Here is a 21892-nt window from a genome sequence, read left to right as displayed (position 1 = left end):
GGAGGAGGTTGCATCAATGTTGTCCAAGGTGAGGTGCCAAGGAGGTTGCCTCAATGTTGTCCAAGGTGAGGTGCCAAGGAGGTTGCCTCGGACCACCTTGGTCCGAGGAGAAGCCAAGGAGATTGGTTCAAGGAGGAACATGGCATGCTAGAGGAGAGTGCCATGTTAGAGGAGAAAAGTGCATGTCCTACCACCATGCACGTTCAACCCACGAAAACATGTCCTACCACCATGCACGTCCGACCAACACTTGCATGAGTGGTCAGTAGGAGGTGGATCAACTAGCTAGAGGAGACTAAGTCAAGATTCCCAGAGACAGCTTCAACAACATACGCGGGAATCTCTCATTCTTCCCACAAATAGGGGTTTGTTACATTTCGAATTTTGAATGTTTAAATGTAATAAATATAATAAAATATCCCTATCATAAGGGGATATCAGTTGAGGATCCCAGGCCTATAAATAGAGAGCTTATGGGATGAGAGAGTGTCTTCTTCTGCTTCTTCTTTCTAGAGAGAGAAAATTGAGACTGTGTATTCTAGAGAGAGAAAGTTGGGTTTGAGTATTCTAGACAGAGAATTCTTGTATTTTTGCAATTTGTACTGAAGAAACTCAGTTGGCTCAGTCCATCTGATCTTGAGTACAGGTTTATAAATCACAACTCTAAGTGGATTAGACTATTACCGACAATCGGGGCTAAACCACTATAAAAATCTCCTATGTTATTTACTTTTCTTGTTTAAACTGTCTGTGTCGTTTTTATTTCTCTTGAAGGCTTGTCGTATTTGACGTTCTCACGTCGTTGGCTAAAAACGCAGTCAACACATTTAGTATTGCTTGGTCTTGTAAATTTACAACATGAGGCACCATGAGCACGAAACAAAATCCAATTTCTTAACCTCAAAATCCAATACTCAAAAGTTTCATTTTAGAAGAAACTACATAACAAGACAACACTGACATTACTTAATTAAAACATAAAACAAATTAACTCAACATAACATAACATGACCAACTACAGAAGACAAATAACTCCAAACACAAATAACTCCAATCACCATGACTAAATCTAAACAATAGAGTAGCACAGCCGTTGTTCTTGTCCCCAACTGGCAAAATCATGCCATTTCCACCTAATCTCGCAGCATTATTATTAACTGGATTCTTGAGAGTTGGCCTAGTCGACCCGCCACTGCTGCCTCTGCACGGCGCCATTGACACCATTGTTATCGACGTTCACCATCGGAGCAACCACATTAGCTTTCACTTCCCCATCGAAATTCCCATTCACGACCGGCGCTGTTGCAGCCGCAGCCGCCATCCGAGCAGAGGTCGTATTCTTGGCCACATTCTCTATCCTCTTATTAATATCCTTCAAGTTCTGATCAATAAGCCAAGTGAGATCATTTAAATCCGTGACAGTTAAGCCTAGGAGATTGGTCTTACCGCAGAGATTGGAGTACATGAGTCGGTTCATCTCCTTCTCGCGATTCTCTTTCCTCAGCTTTTTCACCTGCTCGTTCACCTTGCCGATCTTTTGCTTCAGGAACGCTTCTTGGTTCACCATCTTCTTGCTTTGCTCGATCTCCGGCATCTTCTTGAACCTTGCCAAGATACGGTTGACCCCCGCCGTCGACGGGAATACCGCCGGCTGAGCCTCGTAAGGACTGTAGATGATTGCACACGCGTCGACAGCACACAGCGTGCTCAGCTCGCTCACCTTCTTTAGCAGACCCTTCTTCCTCTTCTTGAAAGTGGCTTTTCGAGAGGAGTCGTTGTTGATGTAAGCCAACTTCACCTTCTTTCTCGTCATTGGTGGCTGGGAGAGAGAGAACGTACTATGTCAAAATTCTCTTTATACACAAATTTCATAGTAGTAGGTAGCGTTGGAGTTTGTAACTTTGTATTGGGGGTATTACTATTAGGAAAATATGGTAACTAATTGAATTTTTTTATAACGCTAGGAAGATTTTTTTTCTTCTTCTAATTGTGGCTTAAACCATGGGCTCTTACTGAATATGTTTATATAATTTAGCATAATAAACCACGGTTAGTTTAAAGAATAGGATAATATACATCATACATGTGTAATGATATATGATAAGTACATGATGCATAAGTGTTTCCACCTAATCACCTACATCAATGTATTGTATCTACCGTTACTCCAATGAGTGTGCGCGCACACGTGAACCTCAACTAATTTGTAGGCGTTACTCCAATAAGTATGCGGAGTAATGTTTTTTTACACACTATTTTGATGTATAATTATATATTAATTCTTATAAGATTGATAGTAATTATAGAGTGAAATATAACATTATCTAATAATTATTATTTAAATTTGATAGTATTTAATAATTATATAGTGTAATTACATCAAATTTTTATGAAGCCAATTGAAAAGTATATTTAATATATTTTAATTATCTCTAATTAAATAGATACAGTGTAATTTTCTAGTTATACAGATATGTCAAATCTAATAATTCTATACTATCACCGTGTATATGTAAATGATCCTAGAATTACGGTCCAAATCCTGTCTACTTCTTTGTACATCTACTATATATTTTCATACGTTGCACTTTTGTACAGATGAAATTTACATAAAATATTATGACTTTTTCTCAAAAAAAAATTTAATTTATATATAATTTAGGAATTCTGATTTTTTTTTTTAATTTTAGTTATTTTCATTACAATTATGGTATTTTAGTTATTTTACTAAATATTATTTTTATAATGTCTTATGATCTTTAAAATTAATTATGTTGTTTTATGATATTTAACTGTAATATATTTGAGTGTAAATATTATTAAAATTATTTAAATTTGATATATTTTTTTCTAACTTCAAATAATAATTTTAATTTTAATTACAATTAATGGTTAATTTTTACAATTAAATTAATTTGAATAATTATTAAGATTATGTTTAAAATTGATTTTCTAATAATATATTTATTAATTTTATTTAATCAGAACTAACAAATATTATTTTTTTTACATATTAATTCAGTATTTATTAAATTATATATTTTACTTATGCTTTATTGAATAGTTTTATTAATTTACACAAAATTTCTAAGATTTGGTTCAAAGTTATTTAATTACTTTAGGATTTATTACTTATTTAATTAATATTCAAGATTAATGTTTATTTTTATTAAAATTTGGTTGCACAATGTTATTGTTAATTTATTTAACCATAATTAAAAATATATTATTTTACTTATCAATTCACTATTTATTAAATTAGAAATTTTATTGAGTATTTTTAATTCTATAAAAAATTTGGCAGCATAACGATTGTATTTTCATGTATCCCAAAATTTAAAAACCTGCAAATAACACATAAAAAAAATATCTAGTCCCAGAACATACACAAAGCAATACAAATACATTGGAAATGACCATATAATTTATAATTATTAGTCTGAATTTTATTAATTATTCAATTTTCTATTCAAAATATCATAATTCTACTAAAAATTAACAACAACAAAGCATCAATATTCATAAAATATAATTTTTTACTACTAACATAACAAAAAATAATATTAACAGCAACAACATACTAAATTTAGCACCCAAAGATTAACACACATTATTTAACCAAATCTTAAAAATGAACACTCGAATGTTATAATTCAAATCTAACTAAACTCAAATCTAATTTTTATCATTTCAAATATTCCAAATTAACACTCAAATATAAATGAAATAAAATCATATTTTTATTTAATTAACAATATAAATATATATTACCAAATGGAGGGGAAAAGGCAAAAAAATAGAAAAAAAAAACAAAAGAAAATCAAAACAATTACCAATAGAGTTGTTCTTATGGTTTTGTAAACACCAAATACCAATTTAAAACCCTAAAAACAAACAAAGCCACAACAAATTTTCGGATTAAAATTTATACAAAAAAATTGAAAATTTTCAAAGAAAAAATAAAAACATACCTTCAAATGTATCCCAATCCTCCCGAAAATCGCACCTAGAAAACCTTAAAACAAAAAAATGCCAAAACAAAAATATGGGTTAGAAAGTTATAGAAATATATATACAACTTAGAGAAATAGATATTACCTTCAGAAATAGAGAAGAAAAATGAGTTTGGTAAGAGGTTTGGCACTTGGAAGTGGGATTTTAGTCAAAGAGAGAAAGAGAGTTGGAGTTTAGTGAGAGAGAGAGGTTGCAGAGGAGAGAGAGAGTGTCTGTCAAGAATGGGAAGAAGAAGGGGTCTGTTCGTTGGGTATATGCTAAGACCCTATACCGAGAATATGTTCTCGGTATAGTAACTTAATATTTTCCCACCCCGCGGACGACTCTTGCCTTTGTGAAAATACATGTACCGAGGACATGTTATCGATTTTTTTGTCCTCGGTACTACTTGCTTTAGTCCTTAGAATCAAGATGTAGAGAAAGGGCATGAGCTTGTGGGAGAGGAGAGAAAGAGGAAGAGAAGGAGAATGAGAGGAGAAAGAAGAAGCCAAGGCTAGGGATTCTAAGGTATGGGTTAAGCATTTTTATTTTTTTCTCTACATCTTGATTCTAAGCAAGGCAAAATGATGGTGATGATAGGTTTGGATTTTGTTGCAAGAGGATTGGAGGCTAGGGTTCGAAATCCCTAGGGTAAGTATTTGGGTTCATAGTGTTGTCGTTAGTTTTTACCTCTTCTTGAATCTAAGATCGTTTTTTTCTTTGCTTTTGTGTGGTGTATTCGAAATCCCTAGGGAGATTTGATCAAGGTGGTGGCCATATTTGAGTTCTTGAATACTTTCAAGAGAGGTATTGGATTCCTCCCTCTACCTATGTTTTGTTTTGATTTCTTGGCAAGGTTATGGTTTGATGATTGGTAATGATATTTTGTTTTGTTTTCCTTTGATTTGTTGGTGGATTGTTATTTTTGATTTTGGGTTGAAGGGTTGTTTTTGTTTGATGCATGAGGGGTTTCAGCCTAAGGTGATTAAAAATGGTTGTGTGCATAGTTGATTTTAATTGTTGATTCTTTTGGATTCATCTTGATATTAGACGCATGATCCTTGTAGGGATCCTATATTATGTTACCATGGTATTTTGATTTTTATGATCTATTGGGAAATATATAAGAATGCTATTAGAAACATTCTAGGGCATAAGTTTGGCTTGGTGTTATGATAATGTTGTCTTATAAATATTCTTGTAAAAAATACAAAAGAAACATGAAATGTTAATCACGAGGGTTTTGACATAAGGTCTTATTTGGTGTTTGATTTTATGTTGATTAAATTTCATGCTAGATGTAATAATGTGGTGTTCAAGTGTAGGTGAATGTAGGGTAAGTTGTTAAATGGATAAGAGCATTTTATGAACATTGTTTAAACATGATTTGGTGAAATAATGTTGTTTTTTTTTTATATATATAATTTGTGAGCATATTAGTGAAACAGTGTTTTAAAATGCACATGTGATGCCTCAAGTGATATTTTATTTTTAAGTAAATAAAAAGACATTCTCTTTCACATTTAAATGGTGTTTTTACTCAATTAATACATGCAAAAATTTTTGTGTATATTTTATGAGGAAAATATAGTTTTAAATCCAAGTTGTGATTTTTGAATGAATTAATAATTGCTGAAATTTTTTATTAAGAATAAAAAAGATCTTTTAAATGAGATAAATAATGTGAGTGCATCAAATAAATTATACCATAAGTTATGTATATGTAAAAATGATATTTTCTAAAATGTAAATATGAAGTTTCACATTTTTATTTAGGTGCAATAATTTTTATTTAAATGGGAAAATATTTTGGTTTTAAATTCACTTATAATTTTAGACAAAATAACTAGTTGCTGAAAGTTTGTGTTAATAAGCTCAAATAATTATTTTGTTTAAAATTTAAGAGTCTTACACCTAAAAAATTCAAGTCTTAAATATTATAAGTAAAAATACATTTTCCACACTTTAAATTATTAATTCTCACATTTAATCATATAATTATTATTAAATTTGAAAAGAAAAATTATTTTCTAAAGGAAACAAGAAATTTATTAAGTATTTCTCAATGACTACAAGTTTTGTTATTTTCTATGCTATTTAAAATAATAAATAGAATTATTATTTTATGAGAAACTAAGAAAAATGTTAAATGAATTATTTTTATGAAATAAAAATATTGTTTTCAGATGTTTAATCAACTTAGTGATTTTAAAGAGATAAATAATGGTAAGAAAGTATGTTGCTAAATCGCTATTTTGAAAATGATAGAAATAAGCGCGTATGAATTGTCGTTTTTAACGTCACTTTTTAATAATGTTCCCACGTATGCATGTTGCATGCAAATGCACTTTTACGTTAAAAAATATGTCTAATATTCAACCATGTGATTTTTACTTAAAAACCATTCATGTAAAATAGGTATAAGTTGCATTATTCCTTTGATGATTTTATGAATAAATGTGCATGTTTGGAAAATATGTTTAGTTTTCACCATGGGTGCACATGGGATTTATGAGTTGGGCACAAGAAAGTCTTATGTGATGCTTAATAATGCTATTTGATTATGATTATAGGCTCATTGTGAAATTTGTCAATTTTTGCTTTGCTTGGACCTTGAGGTAAGGAAGTTAGATAGAATTCTATTTGCTTATGCTATGAAGCTTGTATAAGGATAAATGATATATGATGATGTACCATGTAATATGATGTATGAAATGTTGTTATGATCTGATGATGAATGTAAGAAATCATGTATTTTTCCTTGACTTTGATATGACTGAACTGCATGTATTTATGTATGTTGTATGATATGTAATGGTTGTTAGTGTGATGAACACGACATAACAAAAGAGTTACTAAGGATATAAAGACGTAACCCGAGTTACTAAGGATATAAAGACGTAACTCATAGGGCGGGCGCGCTGAGGTTATTCAAGGACCAGAGATCATGTTTACCTCAAAATGTGACATGAACAAAATAGTGGGTCATGTTCACAAAGATATGATGATGATGCTTATGATAATAATGTTTATGATGATAACGTTTATGATGATAATATTTATGATAATGATGTTTATGATGATGTGTAACGATGTATAAATGTGAATATGTTTTGTTGTGTTTACTTGTGTGTCGTTTATACTTCCTTACTGGGCTTTTAGCTCACCCCCTTACTTTCCCTTCCAGGTCGCAAATAGAACTTCTCTTAGGCACGCGTGGTGATGTGGGGAGTTCCAACGTCAGGGTGTGTATGACGTGGGGGTACCCTATAAGCGAGAAATCGACCAGCTTAATGCCAATTTCTAAAGAATAGTGTTATGTTTATTTTTAACTTTTCAGAACTTATCAGTGAGACTTGAACTTTATTTATTTTTAAATCGTTGTATGAAAATTATTATTTTTATTTTTTAAATTATTGGGTCTAACTTGCATGTTTTAGCAAGGCTCCACTGAGATTTTTCATATAATATAAGTGACTTTCTTCTATAAGTTTATCAGCTGTAAATTTTTTACAAAGATTAGGGCGTTTTATAAAATATGCCAAATAGCAATTGTATAATAGAAAAGCAAAGCAAATTAAGATAACAATTGACCCATACGAGAAAATATGAAAAAAAAAATTATTGCTTTTGTCCCGTAGTGGTAGTTCACTCAAGATCAAATACAGGCCCTTACTATTAAATCGACAACCCCAATATATAGTCAACGAACTATAAAAGCTATATATTGATATAAACGGTTCCAGAAAAAACACTCAGATAAAATAATGAATAATCTAATTTGTTTATGACCACCTATATGAATAAATCTTCATCATTAGTCTGAGATCATCATTTTTCTCAAGCTATCACCAAGATCAGCTCAATCAATAAAGAATAAAAGATAAAATAAATAAAAAATACAAAACGGTATTATTAATTTCTTCATACCTTTTTTGGGTCTTCTATAATTTTGGTCTTGTACAATAAAAGCCATACCTTAATAGGAGAGGAGAGAATTCTGTCTATCAGGAGATGTAAGCCACGAGCACATAAGCAAGGTTAATGGAACTTTGCATAATCTAAGAATGACCAAGATAGATTCATAATCCTAACAAAGATAGATTGGAAATTATGGCATGTTTACTAAACTGTAATTAGAATACACTACAAGAAAAAGACTCTACAGTACGACATCTATTGCGACAACTTCAAAGTCGTCGCTGTATGTAGGCAAAATCCACAATTTTTTTTTTTTTTTAATTTATTGATGTCGTCGCTGTAGTGTTGTCAACAACACACGACTAGACCCTCCAAATTTCTGATACCCTCGTCGCTGTAGGGTACAAGGATTTTGGAAGGAACACGAGGTGGGAACTGACTCTACGGCGACAACATGTCGTCGCTGTATGGTCTTCGTCGAAAAAAGAGAGAAATATGTTTGTCTATAGCGATGACCTGTTGTCGCTGTAGGATGCTTAGGGAACTCAACCGCCCAGAGTTGGTTGCCTATTTGCACCCCCTATAGCGACGACTTGTCGCTGTAGAGTCCTCGTGGAAAAAAAAGAGAGGGAAATATGTTATTCTATAGCGACGACATGCCGTCGCTGTAGGACAGGGAGGAACTTAATCGCCAAGAGTTGGTTTCCTATTTTTCACTCCCTATAGCGATGACATGTCATTGCTATAGAGTCCAATTTACTCAACTGGTCAGTAATTTTGTACTCTATCATGACGACATGTCTTCGCAATAGGGTAAAAAAACGTGAGAAAGTGAAGCGCCAAAATATTTAAACCAAATATTCACTGCCTAGAGCGACGACATGTCGTCGATGTAAGGTAGACGCATAACACACGAGAGGATTCGTGTACTATTCACTATCCTATAGTGGTGACATGTCGTCGTTGTAGGGTCTCACCGTTTGAGTGAAACTGTGCGTTTTATATTAGCGATGACTGGTCATTACCATGTCGTCGCTATAGGTCACAGTGATATAACCCCCCAGGCAGAGCCTTCTTTTTCATTTTTTGTAAAAAATTATGGAAAAACTAGAGAAAAACTGAGAGTTTTCCATTGGCCCGAGCTTTTTGGTGCCATTTTTTTTCCTTGTTTTGGTAATCTAATCTTATTTTCCTTCTATTTTATGGTTTAAAATGTATTTGTTTTGTTAGTATATGTATGTATTTTGTGTTTGGTATAAATGAGTTTTTGAAATTTTTTGGGTTATTTTTTTTTTTTTGTAGATTACTTGTGCCTAGCCCGAGCCTTGGGATTAGATTATTGATGGAAGATAACGCTATAATCTGACTTTTGGGTATTGTTTTTAAGTTTTTTATTATTGATTAAGTGTTAAATTAAGTTTTTATTTGTGTAATTGGTTATTTTATATTGTGTTAATTTTTTTTTAGGTTAGATTTTTATATTTGTTAAATTAATTATATTTGTATTTTTTAGGGATAGATTGTAAATATATTTATTAATTTTATTTAATTAAATATTATGTTATAAAAAATGCATATGATAGGTTTAAATATTAGATGATATAATTTTTTTAATTAATATATGCATGTTTAATTTTTATGTGTATATGTATATAAATATAAATATGAATGTATATGTATATAAATATGAATACGTATGTATATGTATATAAATGTGAATATGTTTATATGAATAATAGAATTTAATATAAAAAATAGTTTATTAGGTTAGATAAATCTAATTAAATGTTTATAATATGATTTATGTTGTTGATATGAGATTTAAATCTTTATATTCAATTATATGTATGTTTTGGGACTGTTTTTGTATATTTTATGCAGATTTTAATTTTTGGGATAGGTTAGATTATGATCGTTATGCTGCCGAAACTTTAGTAGATTTTAATGTAATTAATAAATTTTTTATAAAGTAGAATAAAATTTATAATAAAGTAATTAATATTGTCAACTTTACTCTTGGAATTTTATTAAAATAAAAAGTAGAAAATAAATTAATAATTTGATGATTATTAAATAAATTAAAATAATATTCTTTAATGTTAAATTAATAAGATTATAATTAAATATTTGTTTATTTAATGAATTTGATAATATATTCATAAAATTTGATAGTTTATATTCATAAAATTCAATAAGATTTCACAATTTACTTGAAAAAATTAGTGTTTTGGTGATAAAAAAATTATTAGCAAATAAATGTAGTTTTTTATGATTATCACATGTGATAATTTATTTTCCACTTGAATCAGTTATGACGATTGACAAGTGTTAGGAAAATGTAATTTGCCTCAATGGAAATTGGTAAGAAAATACAACTCTAGAAAAAATATTATAAATAAATAATTATTGATTAAATAGTGTTACAACTCTATAACAAAAAGATACATGTAAATATATAAAGAAGTAGAAGAGAATAGAAATAGAAAATACAACTCTATAACAAAAATATACAAATAAATTAGAAGTAGTAGGAAGAAAATTATAGATGAGATTACAACTCTAAAACAAAATATATAAACAAAAGAGTAAATAAAGAATAATACAAGAAGATGAAAAGCAATAGAATAAAAGAACAAGAACAGGAACAATGAAAAAAAACTCTCACTCACACAACCAAAGTGAAGAGTGTTGGGGATCACCAACTTGAACAAGGTTTGAAACCTTTGTCCAAAAGCTTATTTCCCCCTAACTCAAGCACTAAGGGATCTCTCACAGATTTTGGAAATGTTTTCTGGAATAATCAAGCATCTAGGTGTTTTCTAGCCAAGTGCTCTAATGGATATAAAAGTTGTCTTACAAGTGAGCAATATGCTCCTATTTATAGAGTTTAGAGACGCCCTTTCAATTTCAAATTCCACCAATCCCCATGGTTGTTACCAATGATTAATTGGATGCTTATGAAATTAAAAATGAGATTTGGGAGTTATTTAGGATTTTGGAGCCGTTCAAAAAAGTTGGAAAAAACTGAAAAAACTTGGTCAGTTTTTCACCTGTGGCCGCGGCCAAGAACATCAGTGGTCGCGGCCACTAGCCTCTATTCCCCAGGCTGCGGCCACTGACCAATTTCAGCACACAAAATTGTGTTATTTTTCCAAACGGTTCCAACACCCTCCCAATTGATTTTGAAACCCCAAAACACATTATTGGGGTTAAAATCATATCTCTAACAATCATTTCACACATGTCTTTAAGAAATTCATCTCAATATTGCTTAACAACAAATCTACACAATAATGGGCAATATTTGAAAGTTACAAATTTGTGACTAAATTTGTAACACCAAATATGTTACATATTTAAATATTTCACATATATCTAAATATTGTAACTCTCTATTATATGTTACAATATGTGACACTCTTTGTCACATTTATTTAATCTAAGACATTATATTATAAAATAATATAATATTACATTATATTGCAAAATAATATAACAACAAGAGTTGGATAACTAATAGATGACGTAACTCTGATGAGTTTTAGAATGGTCTTCAAGCATTTATACAAATGGCCAAGAATTATGTGAATGCTTCGGGAGAAGTTAGATGCCCATGTGTTAAGTGTGTCAATATGCTGAATCAGAAACAAGATGTGGTGGAGGCTCGCATACATAGATATGGGTTTCTGCAGCAATACGTGAAGTGGACCTACATGGTGAAGTTGATATGCCTCCAGTAGTGGACGACAGGGCTTTAGTGACTGATGAGATGATTGATGTAACGTCCCAAATTTCCTAATAAGGCTTAGGGCCTTGATTAAGGGGTCAGGATGGAAAATTATGGAATTATATGATTATATGATATTTATGTGCATCATTATGTGAATATGTGAGTTATATTATAATATGACTTGATATGCATGTTTAGGTGTATTAAATATGCATGTGGTCCCATTTCTGTTTAATTGGGCAATTTTCATAATTTGGCACGTTTTGGGTATATTTGGCATATATGTGATATATATATGTGGGACCACATTATTATGTGAGTATGTTTGGGTTACTCGACATGAGACGATCCTAGGGACCGAGCTAGTGGGAAAGTCACAACGTGATCCATACTTGACTCGAAGTGAGTCAAGGGGTATTTTGCGTATTTAGCACATTACTGGGATATTGGGTAATGGGAATAAATATTTGATGATAAATTGGGAGTTAGTAAGATCAGAAGGGAATTCTGGGAATTTTGACTATTTTACCCCAGGGGCCTTTTTGGGACTCCGAGCATTAGGATTTGCTTGAGGTTACTTAAGCTCGAAGTAACCTGTCGGAAATAAAAAGAACGTTCAGTACGTTCTCTTTCTCTCCCGTTCTTTTTTTGACATCTGTTAGCATTTTCAAAGGAAACTCGAGTTTTAGGACTCATATTCAAGCAAGGATTGAGTCATAATGATTTTAGGAAAGATTAGAAGCTTATTAGCTGGAGGATTTGGTGAGAAACGACATAATCAGAGGTAATTTAAGCTTTGAATTTCCAAATTTCTGTTTCCTAGAATTTCTTAAGTTTTGAATTTGGATTTTACGTTTTGAGGAGTTTGTGAATGATTTGAAGCTTGGGTTTTGATGGTTTTGGGCCATTGAGATGAGTGGGAACTTTGTTTATGAGATTTGGGTATGTTTGGATAGAATTTTGGAAGATATTAAAATGAGAAAAATGGAGTTCTTGGCTGTGTTCGTGGTTGGACTGCAACCCTTCTATTGTGTGTCACGACCCAGGCTTTAAAAAAAAAATGAAGTTTTAGGCTATTGGAGGCACTTTGGGCCACTGCCCTTTTTTGTTAGGTCGTGGCCCACGACGCAGACAGAAAGGGGTTTAGCCCCTGTTCTTGATCAGGTCGCAGCCTGGGTTTTTGAGGCCACAACCCAAAAGGGCAGAAATGGCCAAAATGAGCTTTTATTGATGGGAATTTAAACCTAAGGGCTCGGGATCAATCTTACTACCCGGTGTGGTAGGATTCGACGTCCTGGAGGCTAGGACTTGGTCCGGAAGTATTTATTTACTCATTTTGATGGGATTTTTATATTATGGTTGTGACTAGGTTATCGATACGGGCTTGGAAATAGGATCGTGCTTGAGGGTCGTTTATTGGTAACATGTGCTTGGACCAAAGGTAAGAAAACTGCACCCAGTATGTAATGCATGTGATGCATACGGTACGTGTGATAATGGCATGGCATGAATATTGAATATGGAATTGATCAAAGCTTGAGTCTCTGTAAATGTGCATGATCATAATTATGCTGGTGAATGTTGAGTAAGCATCCTGAATGCCTTATATTTGGATATTTGACATTTGATATATGCCTGGATGCATTGCTTACTTGTGAGTGGCACTGACTCATTAGTCATAAATGGCATTGGTGTTAGTACTGGTCGTGAAGTCTTGACTTATCAGTCATGATCGGCAATAGTACTGAGCGTTGGTCATATGGAATTGGCCTATGAGTCAAGAGCGGCATTAGCTTATTGAATGCATAGCTGAAATGTTTAGATCTAATCAACATGAGCATTAAATGGTTGACTGAACCTAGGGTCGAAGAAAACTAAAGCACTTGTCTAGTCTAAAGGCTAGTTACTTAGAGCCAGGGCCAAAAGGCTCAAGTGAATGAAACGTTACATGACTTAGGGTGTAGAGCCCCAGAGAGTGACTCATTAGTCACCTACCCAGAGAGTGACTAATTAGTCACCTACCCAGAGATAGACTCATTAGTCATCTATTCAGGGAGCAGATCCAGAGAGATAAACTCATTAGTCATCTATTCAGGGAGCAGATCCCCAGAGATAGACTACTTAGTCATCTATTCAGGGAACAGATCCCCAAAGATAGAATCATTAGTCATATATTCAGGGAGCAGATCCCCAGAGATAGACTCATTAGTCATCTATGCAGGTTGCAGAACCCCATAATCATTTATTTAGACTTGCATGCATGCATGAATATGGTTATTACTGCTAGGCATGCTTATTATGATTTAGTGACATGTTAATGTCTGGTTATGAGCTTGTTGAGTTTTCTTGCTGAGCCTTGGCTCACGAGTGCTATGTGGTGCAGGTAAAGGAAAAAGAAAGATGGAACATCCTTGAGTTGAAGAGCTTAGGTAACGATGTGTACATATGCAGCTGCTCGACCACCACGACCGAGGGTTTAAAGGGGAACTAGTGTTAAACCCTATTTTGCTACTTAGGTCGGTTGGTTGTAACTCTTTTATTATAATTAACCTTTAAAATGTATTTTGGGATCCCAATGTATACAGTAAACGTTTTAGTGAAATGTTGTATCTTTGATAAAAAAAAATTAACCCTAAACCGTTAATCACATTTAGTTAGACGATTATGGCCAAATGACTCGTTAGCGAGTTTAGCACTGTTTAAAGTACATAGCGTAACAGTCCCTAGGTAGTAGGGCGTTACAACTTGGTATCAAAGCGAGCCAAGGCTAAGGGTTCTTGTAGAGAATTTGGGCATGTACACTCGTCACTAAAGACAATCCTCATCCAGGGTATGGTAACTATTTATGTGGTTATGTGCTTAACTGCTTAAATAGGATATAAATGCTTTACATGCATACCTTATTAGGAAGCTTGATATTGTGTTAGGGCTTAATCCTTGAATATTGATATGATTATATGATTACGTGCTCAGTGATTATATGAATGTGTCAGTTGCATGTTGGAGTTGAAAGCATATGTATGTTGGAAGAGCAAGAGTTATGATTGATGTTTGATTGTTGTGGGTGTGTTTTTAGTACCGCAGTGGTTTGTGAATGCGGTATGGTATAATTGTTTCAGTGGGGAAGGCTTCTAAATATGCTCATCATGTTTAATGGGTCAAGTTAATTACTACATATTCAATTAGGGGGTATGTATCTAAGGCAGTTAATGAGACCTGGTGGTGGTTATACCGAGGCTGGGAATTACGGCTAGGGTTTGAGTTCTTCACCTGCCCCTCAGAATTTCCAGCAGGTGTTTACAGATATGCAATTAAGATTGTAGAGGTAAGAAGAAGAGATTAAGTGTTTGAAATAGCAACAGAGTTTGTCAGGGAACACCTCTTCCTTTATTATGCTAGGAGTGGCACCAATATTGGCTCAGCCTAGGGTTGAGAGCAGGTAGGAATTTCTTTGTGGAAGATTCCAGGAATATTACCCTCTAGTTTTTTGAGGGAGGCCTAGATCAATTTAGAGTTGAGCAATGGATGGGCATGATCAGTTCCATCCTTGAAAGTAGGGGGATGGTAGGTCACGATAGGGTGGTTTGTGCTACATATGTATTGCGGGATGATGCCCGAACATGGTGGGAAGTGGTATCCTAGATACAAGATACAATTGCGATGAACTGGAAAGAATTTAGGCAGTTGTTTAATGAAAGATATTACGGTGATGTAGTCAAGACTGCTAAGATGAATGAGTTTATGAACCTAGTTCAGGGAAATGCAACGGTAACCGAGTATGTTAATAGATTCGAAGGGTTGGCCAAGTTTACTTTTGATATGGTACCCACGGATGTAGCTCGGAAGGAAAGATTTATCCAAGGATTGAATCCCAGAATAGCTCAAGGTGTTTGAGTCGCCCCAGTGCATGAAATCTCTATCTATGCTCAGGTTGTAGGGAAGGCTCTTGTTGTTGAGAGCACAGGAAATGAGATTGGGAAGGAGAGTGCCAGAGAGCGCAGAGTGCAGAGTGCAGAGCTCAAGCAGTGATAACTCCGTTTATGGGATTGGGCAAGGATAAGGATTAGAAATTTTACCCATAATGCATTTGGAGTAAGAGGCATCATCTAGGAGAATGCCGAGCAAGGGCATGTGTTCTTATGTGGGATGTTTGGGAATCATAAGAGGAATTTCCCAAGGCGAAGGAAGGATGAGCAAAAGGGGTGGACAACTCGACTCCAACTCGAGTGTTCTCTCTGACGCAGTCAGAGTTAGAGACTGAGACTGAGACTGGGGCTGGTTCCTTAGTAGTGGTAGGTCAGCTTTTTAGTTCTGATTTGTTGTATTATGTTGATTGGTTTTGGTGCCATGTTTTTCTTTGCTTTGTTGCATCTAGAGAGGCCTAGACTTGATATGTAGATTACATGGTTATGTTGTGATGAGAATGTCGTATTCTATTGGTAATTTTCAGAGATGAGTTAGATTATTGTGGAAAAGACTCATCAATAGATTTTTTTGGATGGGGTTGGTTATGACTGACTTCGATATGATCCTGGATATAGATTGGTTAGCCAAGGATAGGGCAATGATGGATTGCAAGGAAAGGATAGTAACTCTTGGGTTTGAGGGTGAGAAACCCTTGTATTTGTTGGCACTGCGCATGGACCTTATATGCTTATGACATCTGTATTTAGAGCTAGAGACCTATTGCGGGAGAATTCATAGGACTCTTAGCTAGTGTGGTGGATACCACTTAGGTTGTGTCAGTGGGACTAGGACAGACTAGATTAGTCTATGAGTTTCTGGATGTATTTCTAGAGGATTTTCAAGGATTACCTTTACACAAAGAGGTAGAATGGTGATTAAGTTGGTGTCGGGGACGAAACCAAGTCCAGGGCACTGTATTGAACGACTTCAGCAGAGCTGTAGGAACTAAAGGCTCAGTTATTGAGTAAGGTGGTATTCTCCAAGGTTGATCTTTGATCTGGTTATTATCAGCTGAAAATCAGGGAGAAGAATATGCAGAAGACTGCTTTTTAAATCAGATAAGAGCACTAGGAGTGCTGAGTTATGTTTTGTGGATTTGATTAATGTCAAGTTGTTTTGATGGATTAAATGAACAGAGTATTCAAGATTATCTCAATTGGATTTGTGATCGTCTTGATCGACGGTATTGTGATATACTCTCAGTGGAGATTGGACAAGTTCAAGGAACGCCTCAGAGGTCAGGAGTTTCCTTGGATGGGCAGGATATAACATGTGCTTTGTGGAAGAGTTCTGAATCTTCCTACATATTAGAAGCAATTTATAGATTATTATGATATCTCATTGACAGAAAATGTGAGTGCCTAAGCAGCATGTTATTTGAAGGATATGACCAGAACTAGAATAGAGTTGCTGGTGGGCCAGGTGGCCAGCTTTACACTTGAGCTTATTATTTTAGAGAAGATCAAAGGAAAAAAAGTTGAGTGACCCATAGATTGGAAGAATTGAGGGGAATGTCTTAGCTGGATTAGCTAAGGACAATGTAGTGTCAGGTATGAGTTTATTGAGGTATTAGGATCGGACTTGGAATCCGATGGACATTGGAATTAAACGAATGATTCTGGATGAATCTCATACTACCCTCTTATTCTCTTCATCCAGACATCATGAAGATGTAGTAGGATCTGAAAGCTTTATATTGGTGGCTTGGGATGGAGAGAGATGTGATTGAATACGTGGCAAAGTTCTTAACCTGTTAGCAGGTCAAGACAGAGTATTAGAAACCAGTAAGGTCATTGCCGCCTTTGTGTATTCTATAGTGGAAGTAAAGAAGAACATCACGATGGATTTCGCAGTGGGGATGCCCAGGGTAGTGGGCCATCATAATTTGGTTTGGGCATTATGGACCAGTATACAAAGTCAGCTCACTTCTATCAGTAAGGAAGAGAAATACAGTTGATCAGTATACATACCTCTATGTGAGAGAGGTATTCGAGGTCTATCTTATCAGATGAGGACCCTGCTTTTACTTCCAAGTCATGCGGAAGGTTGCAGAAGGCGATGAGCACAGATGGAGTTTAGTACAAATAATCATCCTCAAACTAATGGTAAATCAGAGAGAAAGTTATCCAGTTATTGGAAGGGAACCTTATGAGATGTTGTATGGTAAAGAATGTTTATCGCCCATTCATTGGGATAAGATGTTATATTTGGATCCTGAGGTGGTTTTCAGGATCATTGAGGCTAGTGAAAAGATTACAGCATGGATGCTCGCTTCTTTGAGTAAACAAAAAAGTTATGTGAATTTGAAGTGAAGGAATCTGGAATTCCAAGTGGGAGATTGTATCTTCCTTAGAGTCTCACCATGGGAAAGGGGTGAGGAGGTAAGGGCAAGTTGAGCCCTAGATTTGTGGGATCGTGTGAAATCCTAGAAAGGATCGGTCATGTTGCCTATAGATTGGCCTTATCTTCGGCACTGTCGGCCATATACAGTGTATTTCATATTTCCATGTTGAGGAAACGTGTGTTAGATGAGACCCATGTGTTGAGTTAAGAGGATCTGGAATTCGAGGCTAAGCTACCCTGTAAGGAATAGCCAGTCCATATATGAGACAGAAAGAAAAGAGTTTTGAGGAACAAAGCTATACCTTTGGTTAAGGTATGAAACAGAAAACGAGGGAGAGACCTGGAAACTAGAATCAGATATGCGGGATTGATATTCTGGGTTATTCAGTTAAAATTTTGAGGAAGAAATTTTTGTAAGGAGGGGATAGTTGTAACGTCCCAAATTTCCTAATAAGGCTTAGGGCCTTGTTTAGGGGGTCAGGATGGCAAATTATGGAATTATTTGATTATGTGCATCATTATGTGATTATGTGAGTTATATTATAATATGGCTATACAATATGCATGTGGGCCCATTTTTGTTTAATTGGGCGATTTTCATAATTTGGCCCGTTTTGGGTATATTTGGCATAAATGTGATATATGTGTGAGACCACATTATTATGTGAGTATGTTTGGGTTACTCGACATGAGACGATTCTAGGGAGTAAGCTAGTGGGAAAGTCACAATGGGAACCATACTTGACTTGGAGTGAGTCAAGGGGTATTTTGGGTATTTAGCACATTACTGGGATATTGGGTAATGGGAATAAATATTTGATGATAAATTGAGAGTTAGTGAGATCGGGAGGGAATTCTGGGAATTTTGACTATTTTACCACAGGGGGCGTTTTTGGGACCCCGAGCATTAGGATTTGCTTGAGCTTACATAAGCTCAAAGTAACCTGTCGGAAATAAAAAGAATGTTCAGTACGTTCTCTCTCTCTCCTGCTCCCTTTTTGACGTCTGTTAGCATTTTCGAAGGAAACTCGAGTTGGCAATAGTACTGAGCATTGGTTGTATGGAATTGGCCTACGAGTCAAGAGCAGCATTAGCTTATTGAATGTAGAGCCGAAATGATTAGATCTAATCAACATGAGAATTAAATGCTTGACTGACCCTAAGGTCGAAGAAAACTAAAGCGCTTGTCTAGTCTAAAGGCTAGATACTTAGAGCCAGGGCCAAAAGGCTCAAGTGATTGAAACGTTACATGGCTTAGGGTGTAGAGCCCCTAAGACTGACTCATTAGTCACCTACCCAGAGAGTGACTCATTAGTCACCTACCCAGAGATAGACTCATTAGTCATCTATTCAGGGAGCAGATCCACAGAGATAAACTCATTAGTCATTTATTCAGGGAGCAGATCCCCAAAGAAAGACTCATTAGTCATCTATTCAGGGAACATATCCCAAGAGATAGACTCATTAGTCATCTATTCACGGAGTAGATCCCTAGAGATAGACTCTTAGTCATCTATGTAGGTTGCAGAACCCCATAATAATTTATTTAAACTTGCATTCATTCATGAATATGGTTATTACTGCTAGGCATGCTTATTATAATCTGGTTATGAGCATGTTGAGTTTTCTTGCTGAGCCTTGCCTCACGGGTGCTATTTGGTGTAGGTAAAGGCAAAAGAAAGCCGAACAATCCTTGAGTTTGAGAGCTTAGGTGACAATGTGTACATATGTGGCTGTTTGACCATTACGGTTGAGAGTTTAAAGAGGAACTAGGATTGAAACCCTATTTTGCTGCTTAGGTCGGCTGGTTGTTACTCTTTTATTGTAATTAACCTTTAAAATGTATTTTGGGATCCCAATGTATACAGTAAACGTTTTAGTGAAACATTGTATCTTTGACCAAAAATATGAACCCTAAATCGTTAACCACATTTAGTTACACGATTATGGTTAAATGACTCGGTTAGGGAGATTAGCACTGTTTAAAGTACACAGCGTAACTTTCCCTGGGTAGTAGGGCGTTACAATTGACATCATCAATGATGTTATTGGTGAACAAGACACTAACGAAGAAGGCGTAAATGAAGGAATTTCAGATTTTGGTGACAATAGTGTGGAGAATCAGTTTGATGACCTGTTTCAAGAGGTCGAAGCTGAGTTATACCCTGGTTGTACGTGGTTGTCTTCCTTGAACTTCTTGGTGAAGATGAAGCACATGAAGGTTATGAATAAATGGACAAAGAGTTCATTTGATGAACTTTTGAAGTTTATGAAATTTGCATTCCCGAAGGAGAATAATATTCCGGCTTCATTCTATGAGTCTAAGAAAAAAATGAGGAAGTTAGGGTTAGGTTATCAATCAATTCATACTTGCAAGTACGGCTGTTGTTTGTTCTGGAAGGAGAATTCCCAAAAACAGAGTTGTCCTGGATCTGCTGAAAGCTAATGGGTTGACAAAGACACAAAGGGGGGAAAAATTCGCCCACAAAGTGTTGCGGTACTTCCTTTTGACCCCTAGGTTGAAGCGTATTTATGGTTCAAGGCATACAGCAAATGATATGACCTGGCATAGTACGGGATGGTCGAAAGAAGATGGTGTGATGCACCATCATGTTGATGGGGGTGCTTGGAAACAATTTGATTCCAGATATCCTGATTTTTCCAAAGAACCGAGAAATGCTCGATTTGGTTTGGCTGCTGATGGTTTTAATCCATTTGGTAACATGAGTCTATCTTACAACATGTGGCTAGTAATATTCTGCACGTACAATATGCCTCCTTGGTTGTTGAAAGAGTCATCATTCATACTGACCTTATTGATTCCTGGTCCGAAATCACCTGAGAAGGACATGGATTTCTTTTTTAGGCCTGTGGCAGACGAATTGAATGAGTTGTGGGATGAAGGAGTTCAAACCAGAGACGCTGCAACGAACAATGTACTCAGAATGTGTGCATCACTATTATGGACTATCAATGATTTTCCGGCCCGTAGTAGCTTGTCTGGTTGGAGTGGCCAAGGATATATGGCATGTCCTTCATGCAACGAAGACACTCCTTCATGTCGGGTAATTTGGTAGACGACTTATGTTGGTCATAGAAGATTCTTATCTTATAGTCATAAGTGGAGGAAGATTCGCTTGTTTGATGGGAATTATGAAAAAGGACATCCTCCAAGAAAATTTAGTAGTCAAGACATACTCATACAATTAGTGCATGTTCCAGATCGTTTGCCAAGTAAACATGTCAGTTTCGGGGGTGTGAAAAGAAAGCTAGAACCAAAAGAGCATAATTAGAGTAAAATTAGTATTTTCTTTGAACTTGATTATTGGTCCGAACTTGAACTAAAGGAAAATTTAGATGTGATGCATGTAGAGAAAAATGTTTGCGATAGTTTACTCGGTACTTTTCTTATGAATGATAAATCTAAAGACACCACCAACACACGAGTAGACTTGAAGAATAGGGGTATCCGAGAAGAGTTGCACCTCAAGGAAGACGGTACGAAGTTGATCAAACCACATCCTATGTACTCTTTCACACCGGATGATAGACAATTTTTTTGTTAGTTCGTAAAAAGAGTTATACTTCCTGATGGCTTCGGTTCAAATTTCTCTAAGAAAGTAGCTGCCAATGATGGCAACATTGTTGGGTTGAAATCTCATGATTATCACATTGTTATGCAACGTCTGTTTCCGATAAGAGTTTGAGGCTACTTGGATAAGTCTATTTCGAAGACAATCATTGAGCTTTGCAATATCTTTAATCAAATTTGTGCTCGTACATTGGTTTTTAAGTACATGGAGAATGTAGAAGATCAAGAGATACAAAATTTGTGCAAGTTGGAGTTAATTTTTCCTCCAGCCTTTTTTTGACATAATGATTCATTTAATTCTTCATTTACCGCAAGAAGCTATCCTCGAAGGACCAGTTTACATGAGG

At 34.9% G+C, this 21892-nt stretch overlaps 1 protein-coding gene across 2 annotated transcripts; it reads right to left on the bottom strand.

Moving 5' to 3' along the window:
• Nucleotides 1-824: 824 nt before the first annotated feature.
• Nucleotides 825-1840, bottom strand: LOC133789724 (agamous-like MADS-box protein AGL80). 2 transcript variants are annotated; one of them, XM_062227489.1, is made up of 2 exons: nucleotides 1447-1840; nucleotides 1236-1381 (listed from the first exon to the last, which is right to left on the bottom strand). In XM_062227489.1, the coding sequence occupies exons 1-2, from the start codon at nucleotides 1811-1813 to the stop codon at nucleotides 1365-1367; spliced, it is 384 nt and encodes a 127-aa protein (XP_062083473.1). In that variant the 5' UTR covers nucleotides 1814-1840; the 3' UTR covers nucleotides 1236-1364. The 2 variants fall into 2 exon arrangements, with proteins under 2 accessions (XP_062083472.1, XP_062083473.1); XM_062227488.1 differs by having other exon boundaries at nucleotides 825-1840.
• Nucleotides 1841-21892: the final 20052 nt, after the last annotated feature.

Source organism: Humulus lupulus, chromosome 7 (assembly GCF_963169125.1).
Source record: "Humulus lupulus chromosome 7, drHumLupu1.1, whole genome shotgun sequence".
In the NCBI taxonomy this organism is placed as follows: Eukaryota; Viridiplantae; Streptophyta; class Magnoliopsida; order Rosales; family Cannabaceae; genus Humulus; species Humulus lupulus.
This window is presented reverse-complemented; position numbering and strand designations above follow the sequence as displayed.